Source organism: Berghia stephanieae, chromosome 3 (genome assembly GCF_034508935.2).
Source record: "Berghia stephanieae isolate SIO BIC M18660-M18661 chromosome 3, UCSD_Bste_1.3, whole genome shotgun sequence".
In the NCBI taxonomy this organism is placed as follows: domain Eukaryota; kingdom Metazoa; phylum Mollusca; class Gastropoda; order Nudibranchia; family Aeolidiidae; genus Berghia; species Berghia stephanieae.
This window is the reverse complement of record NC_088362.1, coordinates 104,689,117-104,704,265: the sequence shown is the minus strand read 5'-3', so window position 1 is coordinate 104,704,265 and position 15,149 is coordinate 104,689,117. Positions and strand designations below refer to the sequence as shown.

General features: G+C 36.5%; 1 protein-coding gene across 1 annotated transcript in view; it reads right to left on the bottom strand.

Moving 5' to 3' along the window:
- Nucleotides 1–2,103: 2,103 nt before the first annotated feature.
- LOC144969066 (paxillin-like) overlaps nt 2,104–15,149 on the bottom strand; it is a 108,551-nt gene continuing 95,505 nt past the window's right edge. Inside the window, exons 4-9 of the mRNA XM_078908070.1 lie at nt 13,343–13,517; nt 11,739–12,035; nt 10,285–10,458; nt 9,542–9,657; nt 8,898–9,012; nt 2,104–7,943 (exon numbers count right to left, since the gene is read on the bottom strand). Of these exons, the coding sequence (XP_078764196.1) occupies nt 7,677–7,943; nt 8,898–9,012; nt 9,542–9,657; nt 10,285–10,458; nt 11,739–12,035; nt 13,343–13,517 (1,144 nt within the window). The 3' untranslated portion in view covers nt 2,104–7,676. The remainder of the gene's footprint in view (nt 7,944–8,897; nt 9,013–9,541; nt 9,658–10,284; nt 10,459–11,738; nt 12,036–13,342; nt 13,518–15,149) is intronic.

Here is a 15,149-nt window from a genome sequence, read left to right as displayed (position 1 = left end):
CGGTGAGTGGAATTTGCCTGTTGGTCGTCTCAGTCTCAGACCAATGATTTCTCGAGGTTCATTGGTTCACAACCTTGCTATCTTTTTAATCCCCCCTATATCAGGGTGGGGTTATTTGGCCTCCCTTAGTGGAGAGGGAGGTCACTTTCTGTGTATTCTGTCCCCAATTTGCTTTCTGTCTTTGTCTTGGTTTTGTCCTGACACTGACCGGAGACATTGGCCTGAAGATGAAACGGTCAATGTATAATGTTATAGTTTTGAGAGATTATATTTTTTCCCCTTGTAAATCATCTCTATGTTATATATATATATATATATATATATATATATATATATATATATATATATATATATCTGTATGAATCGAGTGTGCTCCCTCTTAGTGGGATCCTGCGCTTAAGTCTGGATGAGACTACAGTATTAGGTGATTTCAAACTACACTGATAGACGGATCTAAATGTATTGCTAGTGCCGTGAAAACCCTTAAAAATACACATACCCAATAATATCATTGGTCCTTTCAATGTTGTTTTGTACCCTTGCTCGGGAATGAAGCCATCTGATTTTACATGGAGTCTTTCGCAGAGAGGGAAACAGTCAAATTAATTCATTTTTTATTTTTTTTTGCGAGAAATGTTATTTTGTTTCCCTTGGATGAATAAAGTATATTATTATTATTATTATTATTTTTATTATTATTATTATTAAGGGGGGGGGGGGGGCGAAGTGGCCGAGCGGTTAAGGCATTGCACTGTGTCCCGGGTTTGAGTCCCGCTTCAGGTACTTTCATTTTTTTCCTTGAGCAAGATTATTGACCCTCAATTTGCTCACTTGGACAACATGGGTGATTCCTGTTGACATCAGACATCTTGTTTGATGAATTATCTATATTCCTTCATGGAATGCCTAGACGACGATATCTTATGATGTGGCGGAAGGGCATAATTTTAAAAACAATTATTATTATTATTAAATTATCTCTCCATCATTATGTCATTAAATTTTTAATATCGTATTATTGTCCAACGATGAGAGTGGATCCCTTTTGACTGAGATACATCTACGTTGGTAGGGTTTCAGACTAGATGCAGCAAATATAAGTTGATCTTGTATCTATTTCTGAACTCTGCTAAGATACCCACCCAGAGCTGGAATGATCTTAGATGTCGAAGGACAAAACTTGTGAAACTCAAGTTATGTTAAGCTTGATAAATTTTCCGGTTCATGAGGATGGTTGTCCTGGTGGATGTTGTCCCTTCCATCACCTTGCGAGCTGGAAAGTTTCCTAGATAGATTCACTCAAACCATCTCTACTTCTATCTTAGGTAAACAGGAGTAAATAGTATTATCTTCCCTTTCTACTGATGTTGAAATAAACTAGTGTCACAAGTGTTGTAAAATCCTTTAAAAAAACCCAAGCAACTTTTAACAAACTAGAATGCCGTTTGCAATCACTTTGTAGTTGCATATCACTGCCGAGTTATTACACTGAGGCACATTACACATTCTTTAACCTTCCTTTGTTGAGATATGTTTTGTGTATCACATGTACATGCTTTGGCAAAGAACCTGAAACCGCGGAGCATCTGGTGAAGCGTTGTGTTTTGATGAGGTGGACTCGGGGGGGGGGGGGGGGGGGGGGGGGAATGCGACTGTACATAAATGTGGCAACGAATTTGCCGCTGGATAGACCATCATGACGTAGTGTGAGACCATTAAAACCTGTTGCCTGGTTACTTCTTTTCCACTGAAATTGACCAAGCTATCTCATCAGTGCTCGCTGGACTGGACAGAGGGGTCAGTAAAAACCTTGACTTTCTTTGGAACCGATACTGGTTCCTATGCTCAAGGTGCTCAAACAATAGCTAGTTGAAATCCACTTTGACCTGGGACGACATCTGCCAGATATAGTGTGGTTCAGAACACCAGATTCAACCCCATCAACTGTCAGTTAGGGGCACCAGCTCCTGAGAAAAAAATTAAGTCAGACAAGGTTCTTTGAAAGTGCTAATGTTATTCATGAAAACATTCAGTGATTATGTTCAACCCCCACTATCCCAATGCTTATTAACACTCCATAAAAGCACTCGATTAGACGTAAGCTATAATTTTGACTGTTTTATTATAATATTTTGTCATTGTAGATTTAAAACATACATAGTAAATAGAAATAATAATAACAATAATAATAGTAATCGTTATAATATATGAATTAAATGGAAGACAGAGTAAGAGTGTGATGGCAAAAAGAATGTAAGACTGGGTTTTTTAATTTGTGAGTGTGATGGGAGGGGGGGGGGGGGGGGGAAGGAATCATGGGAGTGGAACAAACAAGCATGAACACACAGACATATAGAAAAAAAAAGAGAGAGTGACAGAGAGAGAGATTTATTTTTAAGGGTTTTACGGCGCTTGCGACACATTTAGGTCATATCATCGCCAGTAAAAAGAAGAAAATAGAATAGTCAAAATATTCTAGATTTACAAAGCACCCAATAAAAAGTAAGACAAAGGGGAATTGGTTCAAATAGGGAACAGATGTAGATTCCAAGAGCATACCATCAATGTACTTAGTTTGAGATCACCTTAAAGTTTCACCCAGACACCAGCACAGGATCCCTCAAAGAAGAACACACCCAAATGTTTACAAAATACATAACTAACAATACATAACAGAGAGATGATTTACATGGAATAAAATATCATCTCCCAAAACTTAACTATTCATTTGACTGTTTCCCTCCCAGTCAAAGACTCCAGCTAGGGCTGGGACAAAACTTAAGTAATCCCATTCCAAGACAAAGACAGAAGCAACTCAGAAAACAGACATACGAGGATAGAAGAAACAGCGTGACCTCCGGCCACCATGGGAGGTCTAAGACCCTGCCCGGAGATGTTGTTTTGTTTTTAAGGGTTTTACGGCGCTTGCAACACATTTAGGTTATATCAGCGCCAGTAAAAAGGAAGAAAATGGGATAGTCGAAAGTTCTAGAATTACAATTAAAGCACCCAAGAGAGAGTAAGACAAAGGGGAATTGGGAACAAATAGGGATCAGATGCAGATTCCAAGAGCATACCACCAATGTACTTAGCTTGAGATCACCTATGTCTCATCCGGACACAAGCACAAAATCCAACAAGGAGGAATACACTCAGATGCTTACATCATACATTAAAAATAAATATAATAATACATAACAGAGAGATGATTTACAAGGAAAGAAATATCATCTCTCAAAACAATAACTATGCATTTGACTGTTTCCCTCCCAGCCAGGACTCGGGCCAGGGCCAGGACAAAACCAAGTAATCTCATTCCAAGACAAAGACAGAAAGCATGTTGGAAAACAGATATAAGGGGATCCTGCCCGGAGAGAGAGAGAGAAAATCTATAATAGTTACAGTGCCATATACATTTTTATCGATTGCATGATAACAGTAACTGTAAATGATCACTTCCAAAGGGCATTTAAATATTTGTAATAATGCTATTGTAAAAATAATATCATTCAATTTCAAACCTACAAATATGCCCCCAGTGCTGAAAGGGACGAGTATAAAAACATTAATATACACGGACAAGTATTGAACAAACTGAAGTTCAAATTACATAACACAGAATGTTTCGGCTAAAAATACTTTTTCGCCAACAATAAGAACAATTTTAGAGATAATGTTTAAGGCAGAATCGAGAATAATGGAATGAAAGCTCGCATCGTGCCTTGTCAGAATAACAATGGTATTGTTAATCCAATGAGAATAACAATGGTATTGTTAATCCAGTCAGAATAACAATGGTATTGTTAATCCAATGAGACATGGCCTCCTATCTAGCGCCTAAAGCCTGCTGTCTGTGGGAATTGGTGCGTTATAAAATGCCATCCATTATTATCATTATCTTTATGAATTCAATGTCATGTCGGATTTTGTTGCCGATTTGAACCCGAATCAATACATGTTTACTATTTTGTTCCTTTATAAATCTGTTAAATTCATTTTTGTTAAATCATTTTTAGTCAATAGTCACTAGCAGTGACACGCATATTCAGTGTCGGCTTTTGAACTGTTTGAGTTTAAATAAAACATTTGTCTACACATTGACTTTATTCTATACCCTGATTTTGAAACAACTTAACAGGAAAAGATAAAGTGCCAAAGAACTAAATTTCTACATAATGGAGCAATTTTTAAACAGTCCGTTTATTTTTTCTAACAAAAAAGTAATTTCTTATCACAAGGACACTTAGAGTAAAAAAAAAATAAATAGCAAAACTAAAAACCAGTTTTACAAAAACCAGATGGAAAGATCTTCTTGTTCGGGGGTCCCAATTGTTAAATGAGTAGACCACTCCCCTCATATGCAATAGTACCCTCTTACACTTGAGTCGAATGAGTCAATGTAGTCTTGTGTATACAATTAAACTTGACTATTCCACTAATTACTATATTTATGACAAGCACAGAGAAATATATCAAGAGTTTTTCTGTAAATTAATCCAGGTTGACCAGAAAATTATGTGACGACATGAAAAAAGTCAAATCAAGTCTGTTTTCGTTGGAGTCTCCATGCCTTTGACTGAATAGCGAAACGTCTCTTATTCAAGTCTAGAACTAGTAAGCCTCATTTAAATTAGATCTATTGCCTTCAACAGAAATGAGAATTAAACTAATTTGATTGATTGCCCATTGAGAGAGTTAACCATATGAATCAGTAACCTATTAAAATTAAAATTCAACGTCTTAAAATTTCTTTGAAATAATGAGAGGTACAAGTAAGCAATATTAACCTGTAAGTAATTAAAAAAAGGCACGTACATATCAGGAAATATAACCTAAAAATGAACTAGAAATAGTAACAAAAACAACAAACAAAACAACAATTCAAACATAACTGTATATCACCCGATGCACCCAAAAGCATTCAAAAGAAAAACAAAACAAAACAGGAATATTATGTCATAATCTACAGAATCTACCTTTCAAGTCTGTAACTGTAAGGTGATTTTAAATTATTAAAAATTAAATATAAAAAAAAAGACAATTTAAAACCTTAGTCTGAGTCCTTCAGGGCCATGAGACCTTTGTTTATCCCTATTTCCGTAGCATTAAACAGTGACAATTGCTGCCACCCTTTAAATAGACCGCTACTCTACCAAAAAGTATTTTCTACCACGTTCAATACACCTATCTACCCAATTACTTATGTGTGGACAGATGGGTCAGGATCTAACCCTACCTAGATTCAATTTTTATTTTTTGGTGTCGTTGCAAAGTTTTCTTTATATCATATTTAGAGGCTTTCTAAAGAGGAAACAAGTCCGACTGAATGGCCAAAGTATCTGCAAGGAAATGGTTACATATGCATTATACGCTTTCTGAGATGTCAAAAGGCATTAAAAGTGGCAGAGAAGAGTAAAACAAAAAAGATAAGAGGACTTTGCAACCACATATAATACACAGCATACTCTATAGAATAAACATTCTTTGTTGTAGTCTAAAAGATAGAATGTTCAATCAATTTGACTTATAAATGGAACAGAAAAATCGCTGGTTAATCAATATTGTCTTGAAATGAAGAGTCAGATTTGATCTGCAATGGAAGTGATACTGTGATACCAAGCAGCTGGAAGACGGGGACTGTCTAAAGTAAAAACAAAAATGAATATAACTATAACGGCTTCGAAAAGAACAAAATACCAAAACATGTCGATAGCTGTCCTAAATAGTTTCTCTTCCGTCTGTCGGTCGGAAAGCCATGCTAAATATTTCTCTGCTGTCTATCTGGATATTAAGTAATGTATTATTGTTTTTATTGCTTTTGGTATTGGTCGTTATATTCAGTTTTGTCCATTTTCTTTTTAATCTAAGTGATATTATGACTCATCGACTATGAAAGTGAAATTTAGGGAGCAAGATAAAATCAGAAAAGGTTGTGCATGTGCTGCTGTGCTAGACAAAGCAGAGAGAGAGAGAGATAAACACAAGAAAAATCCTCCCCAAAATCAGTATAATTCGAGGCAGACTGATTCGAGGCAGGCCAATCTTTTTGGGACGATTTCTTGTCTTTTTCTTTCTGCCTGTCAAGCAAGCAGTGTATCACACACAAACACACAACCCATTACACATCTTTTCTCATTTTCATAATGAGTCACCTCCCCTGCCAATATAAGCTTCATCATTAACAAATTTCATTTCACTGTTTCAATCTCTGACTGTCTACCAACCCACTTGCTCAATTTTCTATACAATTTACTAGAACGTATAAAATAATCTGATACAAAATAAGATATAATAATATTTTCTTAGTGTATAATTAAGTTAATTGTGTTTCATTTCATCCAATTAATATAATATTATCACTTTTCCTTATCATATAATTTGACAATAACTTTTTTATTTCCAAGAATCACATTACATATGTAGACATACAATGAAATAATATAGTAAAAAAAACAAGTAAAATAAAATAAAACCAAATGAAAGAAGGAGGAAAACAACAAGCATTGATTTTGTCACCGACTCATACGCCAATCCAATCATTCTTCTCTCCAATTCAAATCTGACATTCTATGACAAAAAAAACAAACCACTTTAGCATCATTTTGGCCAAATTACTTTCATTTCAAATATCACAAAACATAAATAACCCTAAACTTTTAAAAAAAAATCACAAATTTAAAACTTTATAAGAAGTCTCGGGTTTGAGACTTTTTTTTTTTTGGGACCAATTGAGGGTAATTTTGATTTGATTGATATTTGGAGTAAATGTTTTCTGGCCAGAATGAAAATAAATATGTTATTTATTTATTTATTTTTTTTGTCAGAGTACGGCAGAAATATTCTTTACACATAAAAATTTCTCTTTTCCACCAATCTGACCAGGTATATCATTCATTCAACTATAAATATGTTCAGAGGCTGATTAATTCATCTATTCATTCATTTACCAAACAGTCCATTTTCTTATAAAAGAGAACAAATTTTGGAGTAGGTACTGAAAAGCTATGCATGATAATTTGCCAGACCAAGCAGAATGAAAAATAATTTTATAATAAGTCTTTATGGACTGTAACAATGTTGAATATCCTCCCATTCACACTGGACAACGGATCATTTATGGGATAATTTATTTTTCTCTTTTAGTTTCCTTTCTGATTTGTCATTCAAAAAGAAGAAGAAGAAGAAGACGAAGAAGAAGAAGAAGAAGAAGAAGAAGAAGAAGAAGAAGAAGAAGAAGAAGAAGAAGAAGAAGAAGAAGAAGAAGAAGAAGAAGAAGAAGATGAAGAAGAAAAAGGAGAAGAAGAAGAAGAAGAGGTTAGGAGGGGGAGAGGGAGAGAGAGAGAGAAAGAGAGAGAGAGAGAGAGAGAGAGAGAGAGAGAGAGATAGATAGAGAGAGATAGATAGATAGATAGATAGATAGACAGAGAGAGAGAGAGAGAGAGAGAGAGAGAGAGAGAGAGAGAGAGAGAGAGAGAGAGAGAGAGAGAGAGAGAGAGAGAGAGAGACAGACAGAGAGGGGAAACGAGGAAGGAAGGAAGAAAGAGAGTGCATATTTTGACTCATCAGTCCATTCATTGCTCATTACAATCATACTTGATAAAGTTTGCATCCCCTTCAGCTTCTATTCCCCATACCATCTATCGTATTCTAAATCATTTTTTCCAACTATTGCTTACTTATCCAAACAGTTTAACAAAGCACGGGTGACAATACGGTTTGTCGTTTTGCTCTTTAAACGTTCCCTTATTAAGCTGCTTCAGACAGAAAGCACATACAAAATGCTCCGGGTGAAACTTTTTAAACATGGCTGTAATGCACCTTCCTGTGATGGGCTTTTCACAGCTGGCACAGAGGGACCCTTTCTTGGCATGGTAATGCGTCTCGCAATAGGGAAGACCTTCGTAGTCGAAAAAACTTCCTGTTCCAAATGGAGCCCGGCAATCCTAAAAATGAATTCAAAGTTTTAAAGTTTATTCAATTGTAGGAGATTTAATTTCAATGGAAAGAGAAGTGAAGATTACATTACTGAAATTGAAAATGGCTGAACTACAAATATTTGTAAATTGAAATGAATTTGCAATACTCTTTTTTCGTTGTTATAAACAGAAATCTGAACTACTCTAAAAGTGTTGATCCTATTCTATTGCTGAAAAGAATTGCTACTCATCCTTAAGATTCAAGAGGGACCATTACTAAGGCTGTACAAGGGCAAAGGATTCATATAACCCTGGCATCGACCTCAACTACGCCATGGCTGAACTGCAAAATGATTTAATGTAATTTTTACAAGTATTACACCACCATTCTCTTCATGATATAAGGCAGGAAATTCAACAATGTCTATTGATGGAATGCAATTAAGTAAAACGCTCACCACTTTTGCCCTCCAAAACAATAGTAACCAACATTAACCTTTATACTCTCTTACAGTGAATTTAGTAAGAACTAACCACTGGAGACAATAACAAAGACCTGAATGACTTTTAACTTCACAGATTCTATAACTGAAAATTGAGTAGCATAACTTAGTCTTCAGTCAATGTTCCCAAACCAAAATAAATAAATAGTCATTTAAAAATTCAACTTAACTTGCTTTTACAGTATAGGTAAAGTATGAGGAAAAGGTGATATAATATGATTTGATAATTTATAGTAAAGAAGTGGTCTTTCAGAACTACATGAAGCTGGAGTTTTATTCCAGCTTCTGTTGGATTAAACGAATTGTTTACCACCCTTATGACAGGATGATTCTCCTGTAGTTGGTAAGGAGTGAGTTAGACAGTATGATACAATTATAATGACTGTATAAAGGAAAGGATGAAAAAAGCCCCCCAGCCAAAACTTCCTAAAACCATCTGCCACACTGTACAAGAATCAGGCTGTAACAAATCCCTTACCCAACAGACAAAACATTCCGGGTGCCATTGTCTGTTCAGAGCCGATATGTAGTTCTCCATGATGGGTTGGCCACAGCCACCACACTTCGGGGCAAACATGGCAAAATAGTCATCACTGAAAATAAAACGTAAAACAGATTAGTAAAATACTAACGAAAGAGTGAAAATGGAGAGGCTTCGTATGGGAACAAAACAGACAATGGACGTTTCGGGTACAAACCCTTCGTCAGCACAACAATACACAAATAAACGTGGAAAACTTATTCACAGACGGCTGAACAAACGTGGTTGAAAAAAATATATTCCTAGCAGCATCAAATCTGGTTCCTTCATGAATGAGTCTGACTGAATTAACATTCATCCTCAATTCATAAAACACGATCCACAGGAAAAGGAAAAGCTGAAGTTTTCATGTAGCCGCCTTCAAATGTAGCACAATGAAAAACAATGATGAGTTAGGATTTAAGCTTTAGTTTACTTACAAAATGACGAATGATTTGTGCATTTCAGGGTTTCCTTCATGATGAATAATATGATGTCTATTGACAAAAGGGAAGCCCAAAAAGTCCACACCATTTGCCTTTGTTCATGAACTGGAGCTTATATCTTACTTCATCATTACTGTCTTATTTTATTCCGCTTACCGACAATAGGCCTTCCCATTCTTTTCATGGAAATCTTCCTCTCCAAATGGGTGGCCACATTGAGCACAGAAGAAATGTTCTGGATGCCACATCTTTTCTAAGGCTGTGATACATTTCTGTCCAATGATCGAAAATAATTCAAGTCAGTGTTTCATGTGTCTCTCACATTCATTACTTGTGATTATATAAATATCAATATCAATAGTTCAAAAGAATAAACAATTTATATATTAAAAAAAACTGTTGGTAAACAACAAAATATTTATCAAACGAATATCAGAAAAGAATCATACAAGTAACATTGTGAATATCATTAAGCGTGGTGAAATCTGTACAAGACCATTTTAATCAATACATGTTGACAAAAGAGTTATTTCCAAATGCATTCTCTTTTATTTTTTCATTGATCGAAGATGTTATACTGGTTAGGCTGATGGACTGACGATTTTTAAAAGAATCCTCTGTGATGAGGACTAAATATGGATAAAATAATATGGATAAAATTGATCCTTTACAGCCATAGGTATAATGAGTGGCAACTGATCTAGATTTCTGTAGCATCAAAGAGAAAGTAAGTATTGCTACCCATTGAATAGAACTGGTTCATCAGATATAAAAGACTTACCAATAAGAGTCACTGACAGGGAAAGATAATTTTTGTCGTTAATTACCTTATTACATTTTAAACAACATAGCTATTTTTATAAAAACCAAAGACAGTTGGTACACATAAGGATGCTTACATCCACAATGGGTCCATTACAATAGGCACATCTTGGAGCAAACAAATGGTGGTAGTCTGTCTCGCAGTACGCCATTCCATCTCTTTCATAAAAGTTCCTGGTACCGAGTGGTTCCTCACAGTGGGCACAGGTGAAATGTTCGATGTGCCATGTCTGTCCTAAGGCAGCTATCACCTGAAGACAAAATAAATGTTTGAAAAATTATTTCATATGGTTAAAATCTGCAGAGGTAAGAATGAAAATATCACGAAAAATCAGTCCTCCTTGACTAGTGCCTACTCCCAACTTTCCAACTCTAGTTGGAAGTGATACACATGCCAGAGGACTGTCAGAGAACATCTCAAGAAGAATTCCATGAGCAGTTGACCCCATACAATTCGCAAACCAATTGAATAGAGGTAAATGTTAAAGATGTTGAACTAGGGAGGATGTCAAAAAAGATTGTTGATGATCTATGTTCAGTGGAGAGCTTAAGCAAGTAAGTAATTTATAAAGTAATTCAAAATCACCATTCTGATTGATTTAAGTAGAAACAAAAGTAGGACAATGTGCCAAAGTTTATCTCTACAGAAAAACTCTTGAGGTATTCCGATACATTTTACCTGCATCGTTTTCTGTATGAAATCGATTAAATGATGTCATCAACAGATTTAATCTTTGTTTTCAAAATGGATTAAAAAATTACGTAACTGTATCAATGGTTATAAAATTTGTTGGGGGGTGAATTGAAAAATCTCCGTTTCAGCAAAGAAAAATAAAATAGCATTGAAATAGAAGAAACAAGAGCTTTAATCCTCAATCATTGATCCAAACCACAGCCACCAACCAGTGCATAGCTACAGGCTGAAGCAACACATTCCATTCCATTCCATTTTGTAAACATTTGTCACAATGATGCATAGAAGTCAAAGGTTATAATGCCACATAAAAGCGGACTGTCCAGAATTTGGAGACCCCATGTATGTAAGACAGTTACGATCCAAACTAATCTACAAAGAACCCAAACTGAACTATTTATATCCTATTTTTCTCATCATCTCCTATCATGTAATTCAATATCAAAACAAATGCTTCACCGTTGGAAAACAACAGGAAACCTCTAATCAGTAGATTCATCTAACCTATGAAAATTGAAACTACCTAATTTGAATTTCCAAAATTATTTTTAAAATGGGATAAAGAGGATCAACTCAACTGCAACAGTTCCGTATAATGACCAAATGCCCATTTAAAAAAAATCTTGGCCAGATACATTTTTCTACACACTTTTGCAGATTAAAATGACTCCCAACTTGTCAAAAATCTTTTTTTTGGGGGGAGGAGGGGGGGACCTTGTGGGCCATTTTAATCTACCAATTTGTAAAGTGAAAGGTTTTTTGATCAAAATTAAAAAAAAAAAAGTGAGACTTTGTAAGTTTATGGCAGAATAGCTTCAGCATTCCCTCAGTTCTCACCTGGCCTACAATGGGTTTACTACAAGCCGCACACACTCCTTTCTGCTTGGTATTCACTCCCTGTCTGCTCATGTCAGACTGCAAATCTCCCAGCATGCTTTCCAGCTGAGCGTTATTGCTGTTGTTGTTGACATTGGAGGTCATGCTGGACATGTTGGGGCCATGGATGGTGGTACCGTGAGGGGAAGGGGACACCGGACTGGTCGCTGAGTTATTCCGACTTTTGACTGGCTTGGCATAAGTTGGTTCTCCACCTCCAACTATTATATCGTGCTGGGCTGAGTCTTTGTCTTGGACCTAAAAATAAATATTTGGGGAAACAATGTGAGAATAAGCAATGTATATGAAACTTAAATATAAGATGGGCAAGAAACAATATTTTTCCTGTTGAATGTTGCTCCTTTGGTGTACAAACACGTCATTGGGCTTTAAAAGAATAGAAAAAAAAAAAAAAACATTTATTGCATCTCCACAACTGTCACAACATAATATTATTTGATGTAAAGTGAAATTTATGGTGTCTATTGTGCACACAGAAATTGTCATATGACAGAAATTGTCCTATGGCTTCTATTGTGCACACCGAAATTGTCCTATGGTTCCTAATGTGCACACAGAAATTGTCCTATGGTTTCTAATGTGAACATAGAAATTGTCCTATGGCTTCTAATGTGCAGACAGAAATTGTCCTATGGTTTCTAATGTGCACACAGAAATTGTCCTATGATTTCTAATGTGCACACAGAAATTGTCATATGGCTTCTAATGTGCACACAGAAATTGTCCTATGGCTTCTAATGTGCACACAGAAATTGTCCTATGGTTTCTAATGTGCACACAGAAATTGTCTTATGGTTTCTAATGTGCAAACAGAAATTGTCCTATGGTTTTTTAATGTGCACACAGACATTGTCCTGTGTGCAAGAAGTTTTAAAAAATAAATAAAGTAGTCCTTAAGCCAGAGTTTGTATCAGTTTCTGTAGCCAGTTAAAAAGCCAGTAGCAACTGCTTGCCACACAGGATAGGACACTAGTCTATCGCAAAGTTTTTTCAACCACTAGATTGCATCCAGGACCATTCCAGTCCCAGGCTTGTAAAGCGAGTGCTCTACCAACTGAGCTTTTGAAACCCCAAAATGAAGCCCGAGTAGCATTGCTATCCCTGTTGTCTTGATATGGAGAAATAGAAACTGATATGGGGGTTAAAGTAAACGAAGTGGCAATTCGGACTCGAGTCTGAATAGTCTCCCGTGGCTATTCGGAGTCCAATGTGCGTGTGTGGAACTGATAAAGAAATAGAAAATGAGTTCAGAAGAAATTTTGTTTTGCCCAACTCACACTGACTCAGCTCATACTCCTATTTTGGACCGTAGAAGGATTGTTACCTGTCTCACGCTATCAGAATATGTAATTTAAAAAAAAAGCTATATTCCCATGGGAGACTATTCAGCCTGAGTCCAAATATTCTGTTGATTGCACATGCGCATTGGAATTTGAGTCTGAATAGCTAAGAGAGACTATTCAGACTCGAGTCCGAATAACCGCAGCCTAAAGTAAAATTGAGCCCTGCCTGGGAAGAGTTACCATAACAAATCACAGACTGACCTTGAACTCTGACAATGACATCATAAGGTCATCCAGTTCTTTGGTAGCGGAAGACGCCGACTGTTGGGGGTAGGTAGAGGAGGAGGAGGAAGAGGAGGAGGAGGTAGCGTGGTGGTGAATGGCATGATTGGCTGTGGGGGGCCCCAACTCCTGGTATGACGGGTCCACTGGGAATCTAAGCAAAGAAGAAATAAAGGAGAAAAACTCAATGTCTTGTCACGTGCAAAGTAAGCCATAAACAAAATAGATAGAATGACTCTAAGATTAAGATTAGACATATCACTTGTGTGAACATAATCAAGGAGAAAGATAAAGGAAAACAAAGGGATTTATAAAAATTGAAACCATTGCATTCTCAATACTGACCTCTATCCTATGGACAGTAACTAACATTTTTTTTTCAGGCCTTTGTTCTGTAATTGGCCAGGTAAGTTTTGTTGTCAGGGTTCTCAAAGAAAAGGGATCTATGACGATCCGGCTGTTCATTGCGAACCAGACAGTGACTTGTGGGTTGTGGAAAAGTCTTTCAGTAATTAAGTCAGGTTTTTCAGTTCCCAAAAACCTGTTTGATTTTTTTTATCTTTACAGCGCTACTAGGTAGAAAATTGTTTTAATCTGTAAACCAGACGTGGTTGATCCAATCTGGAGTTGTGAGCATTTCGTCATGAGACCAGGAACACATCACACAACACGCATCAACACCAGCCTGTTGGAGATCTTTTTTTACTCGGTCAGAATAGGGTGTGAGGTGGTGATCCTTTATCAAAATGTCCAACATTTGTTGCAGTGATGTGAAGGAGATATTCATTTCTTGTGAGCATCGCTTGCAAGATGTCCTAGAGTTGATGTTCTCAGAGTCCCGAATTTACTGTACCTTTTTCTTGCATTCTCACACTCCCATTTCGTTCAAAATGTTTTTGGTGAAGGTTGGTGATCAAACTATGCTCTTTGAACTTCAACTATTTCAATCAAAGGACTTTTACGTGATAACTGTCTGGGGCTGAGACCATCATCCCTGCAATGATTTCTTCTAACTTCAACCAATGATTTAGTTTCATACCAGTATTGGGCGATTTTGATTCTCTTTTGACAATACAGCCACCTTTGCAATAGGGAGAAAACAAACAAAACAGACAGTCCATGTTACATTCTTTTATCAGTCGTGTCCATAATGCTTGTGGCTGTTATTTTACCGTCAACTGATGAAATTCCAGAAAAATTATGGATAAAAATAGGTACTTCTGTAAATTTTAGATGTGGTCTATTCCCTCCCCCCCCCCCCCACCCCCCTTCCCCCAATGAATCCGGTTTATCCCCGTTTCTATGGCCTGAAAAGGATGATAGCAATTGCTTGCTATCCTATGTATAGGACACAAGTCAGTTACAAAGTACTTTCCACAGATCTAACAGACCCAGCTACCCAATCACTGCTGGGTGGACAGGTTGTCAGAAAAAAAAAATCTCAACTGCACTCGGAATCGATCTCAGTCCCTTTCCGTGTGAAGCAAGTGCTCTGCCATCTGAGCTATTGACACCTCCGTGGCGTGCTCATGTAAGGATAATATACACTATATCAAAGGAGCAAAAAGCCCATGGGCTATGGATGAAATTTAGAATTTTTCATTTTTGTCCCATATATTTCTTGGCATTAAAAAGTGGTAGACTTGATTAAAGAAGAACCTGTATTATAGCTTCTTGTGCAGCTATGTGGTCTTGTGGTCTCACTCGGCACATAGTTGAGTCCTTGAAAAAGGCTGCTTACTCACATTCTCTCACCATACTCAGATGTAAAATGAGTACTTGGCCG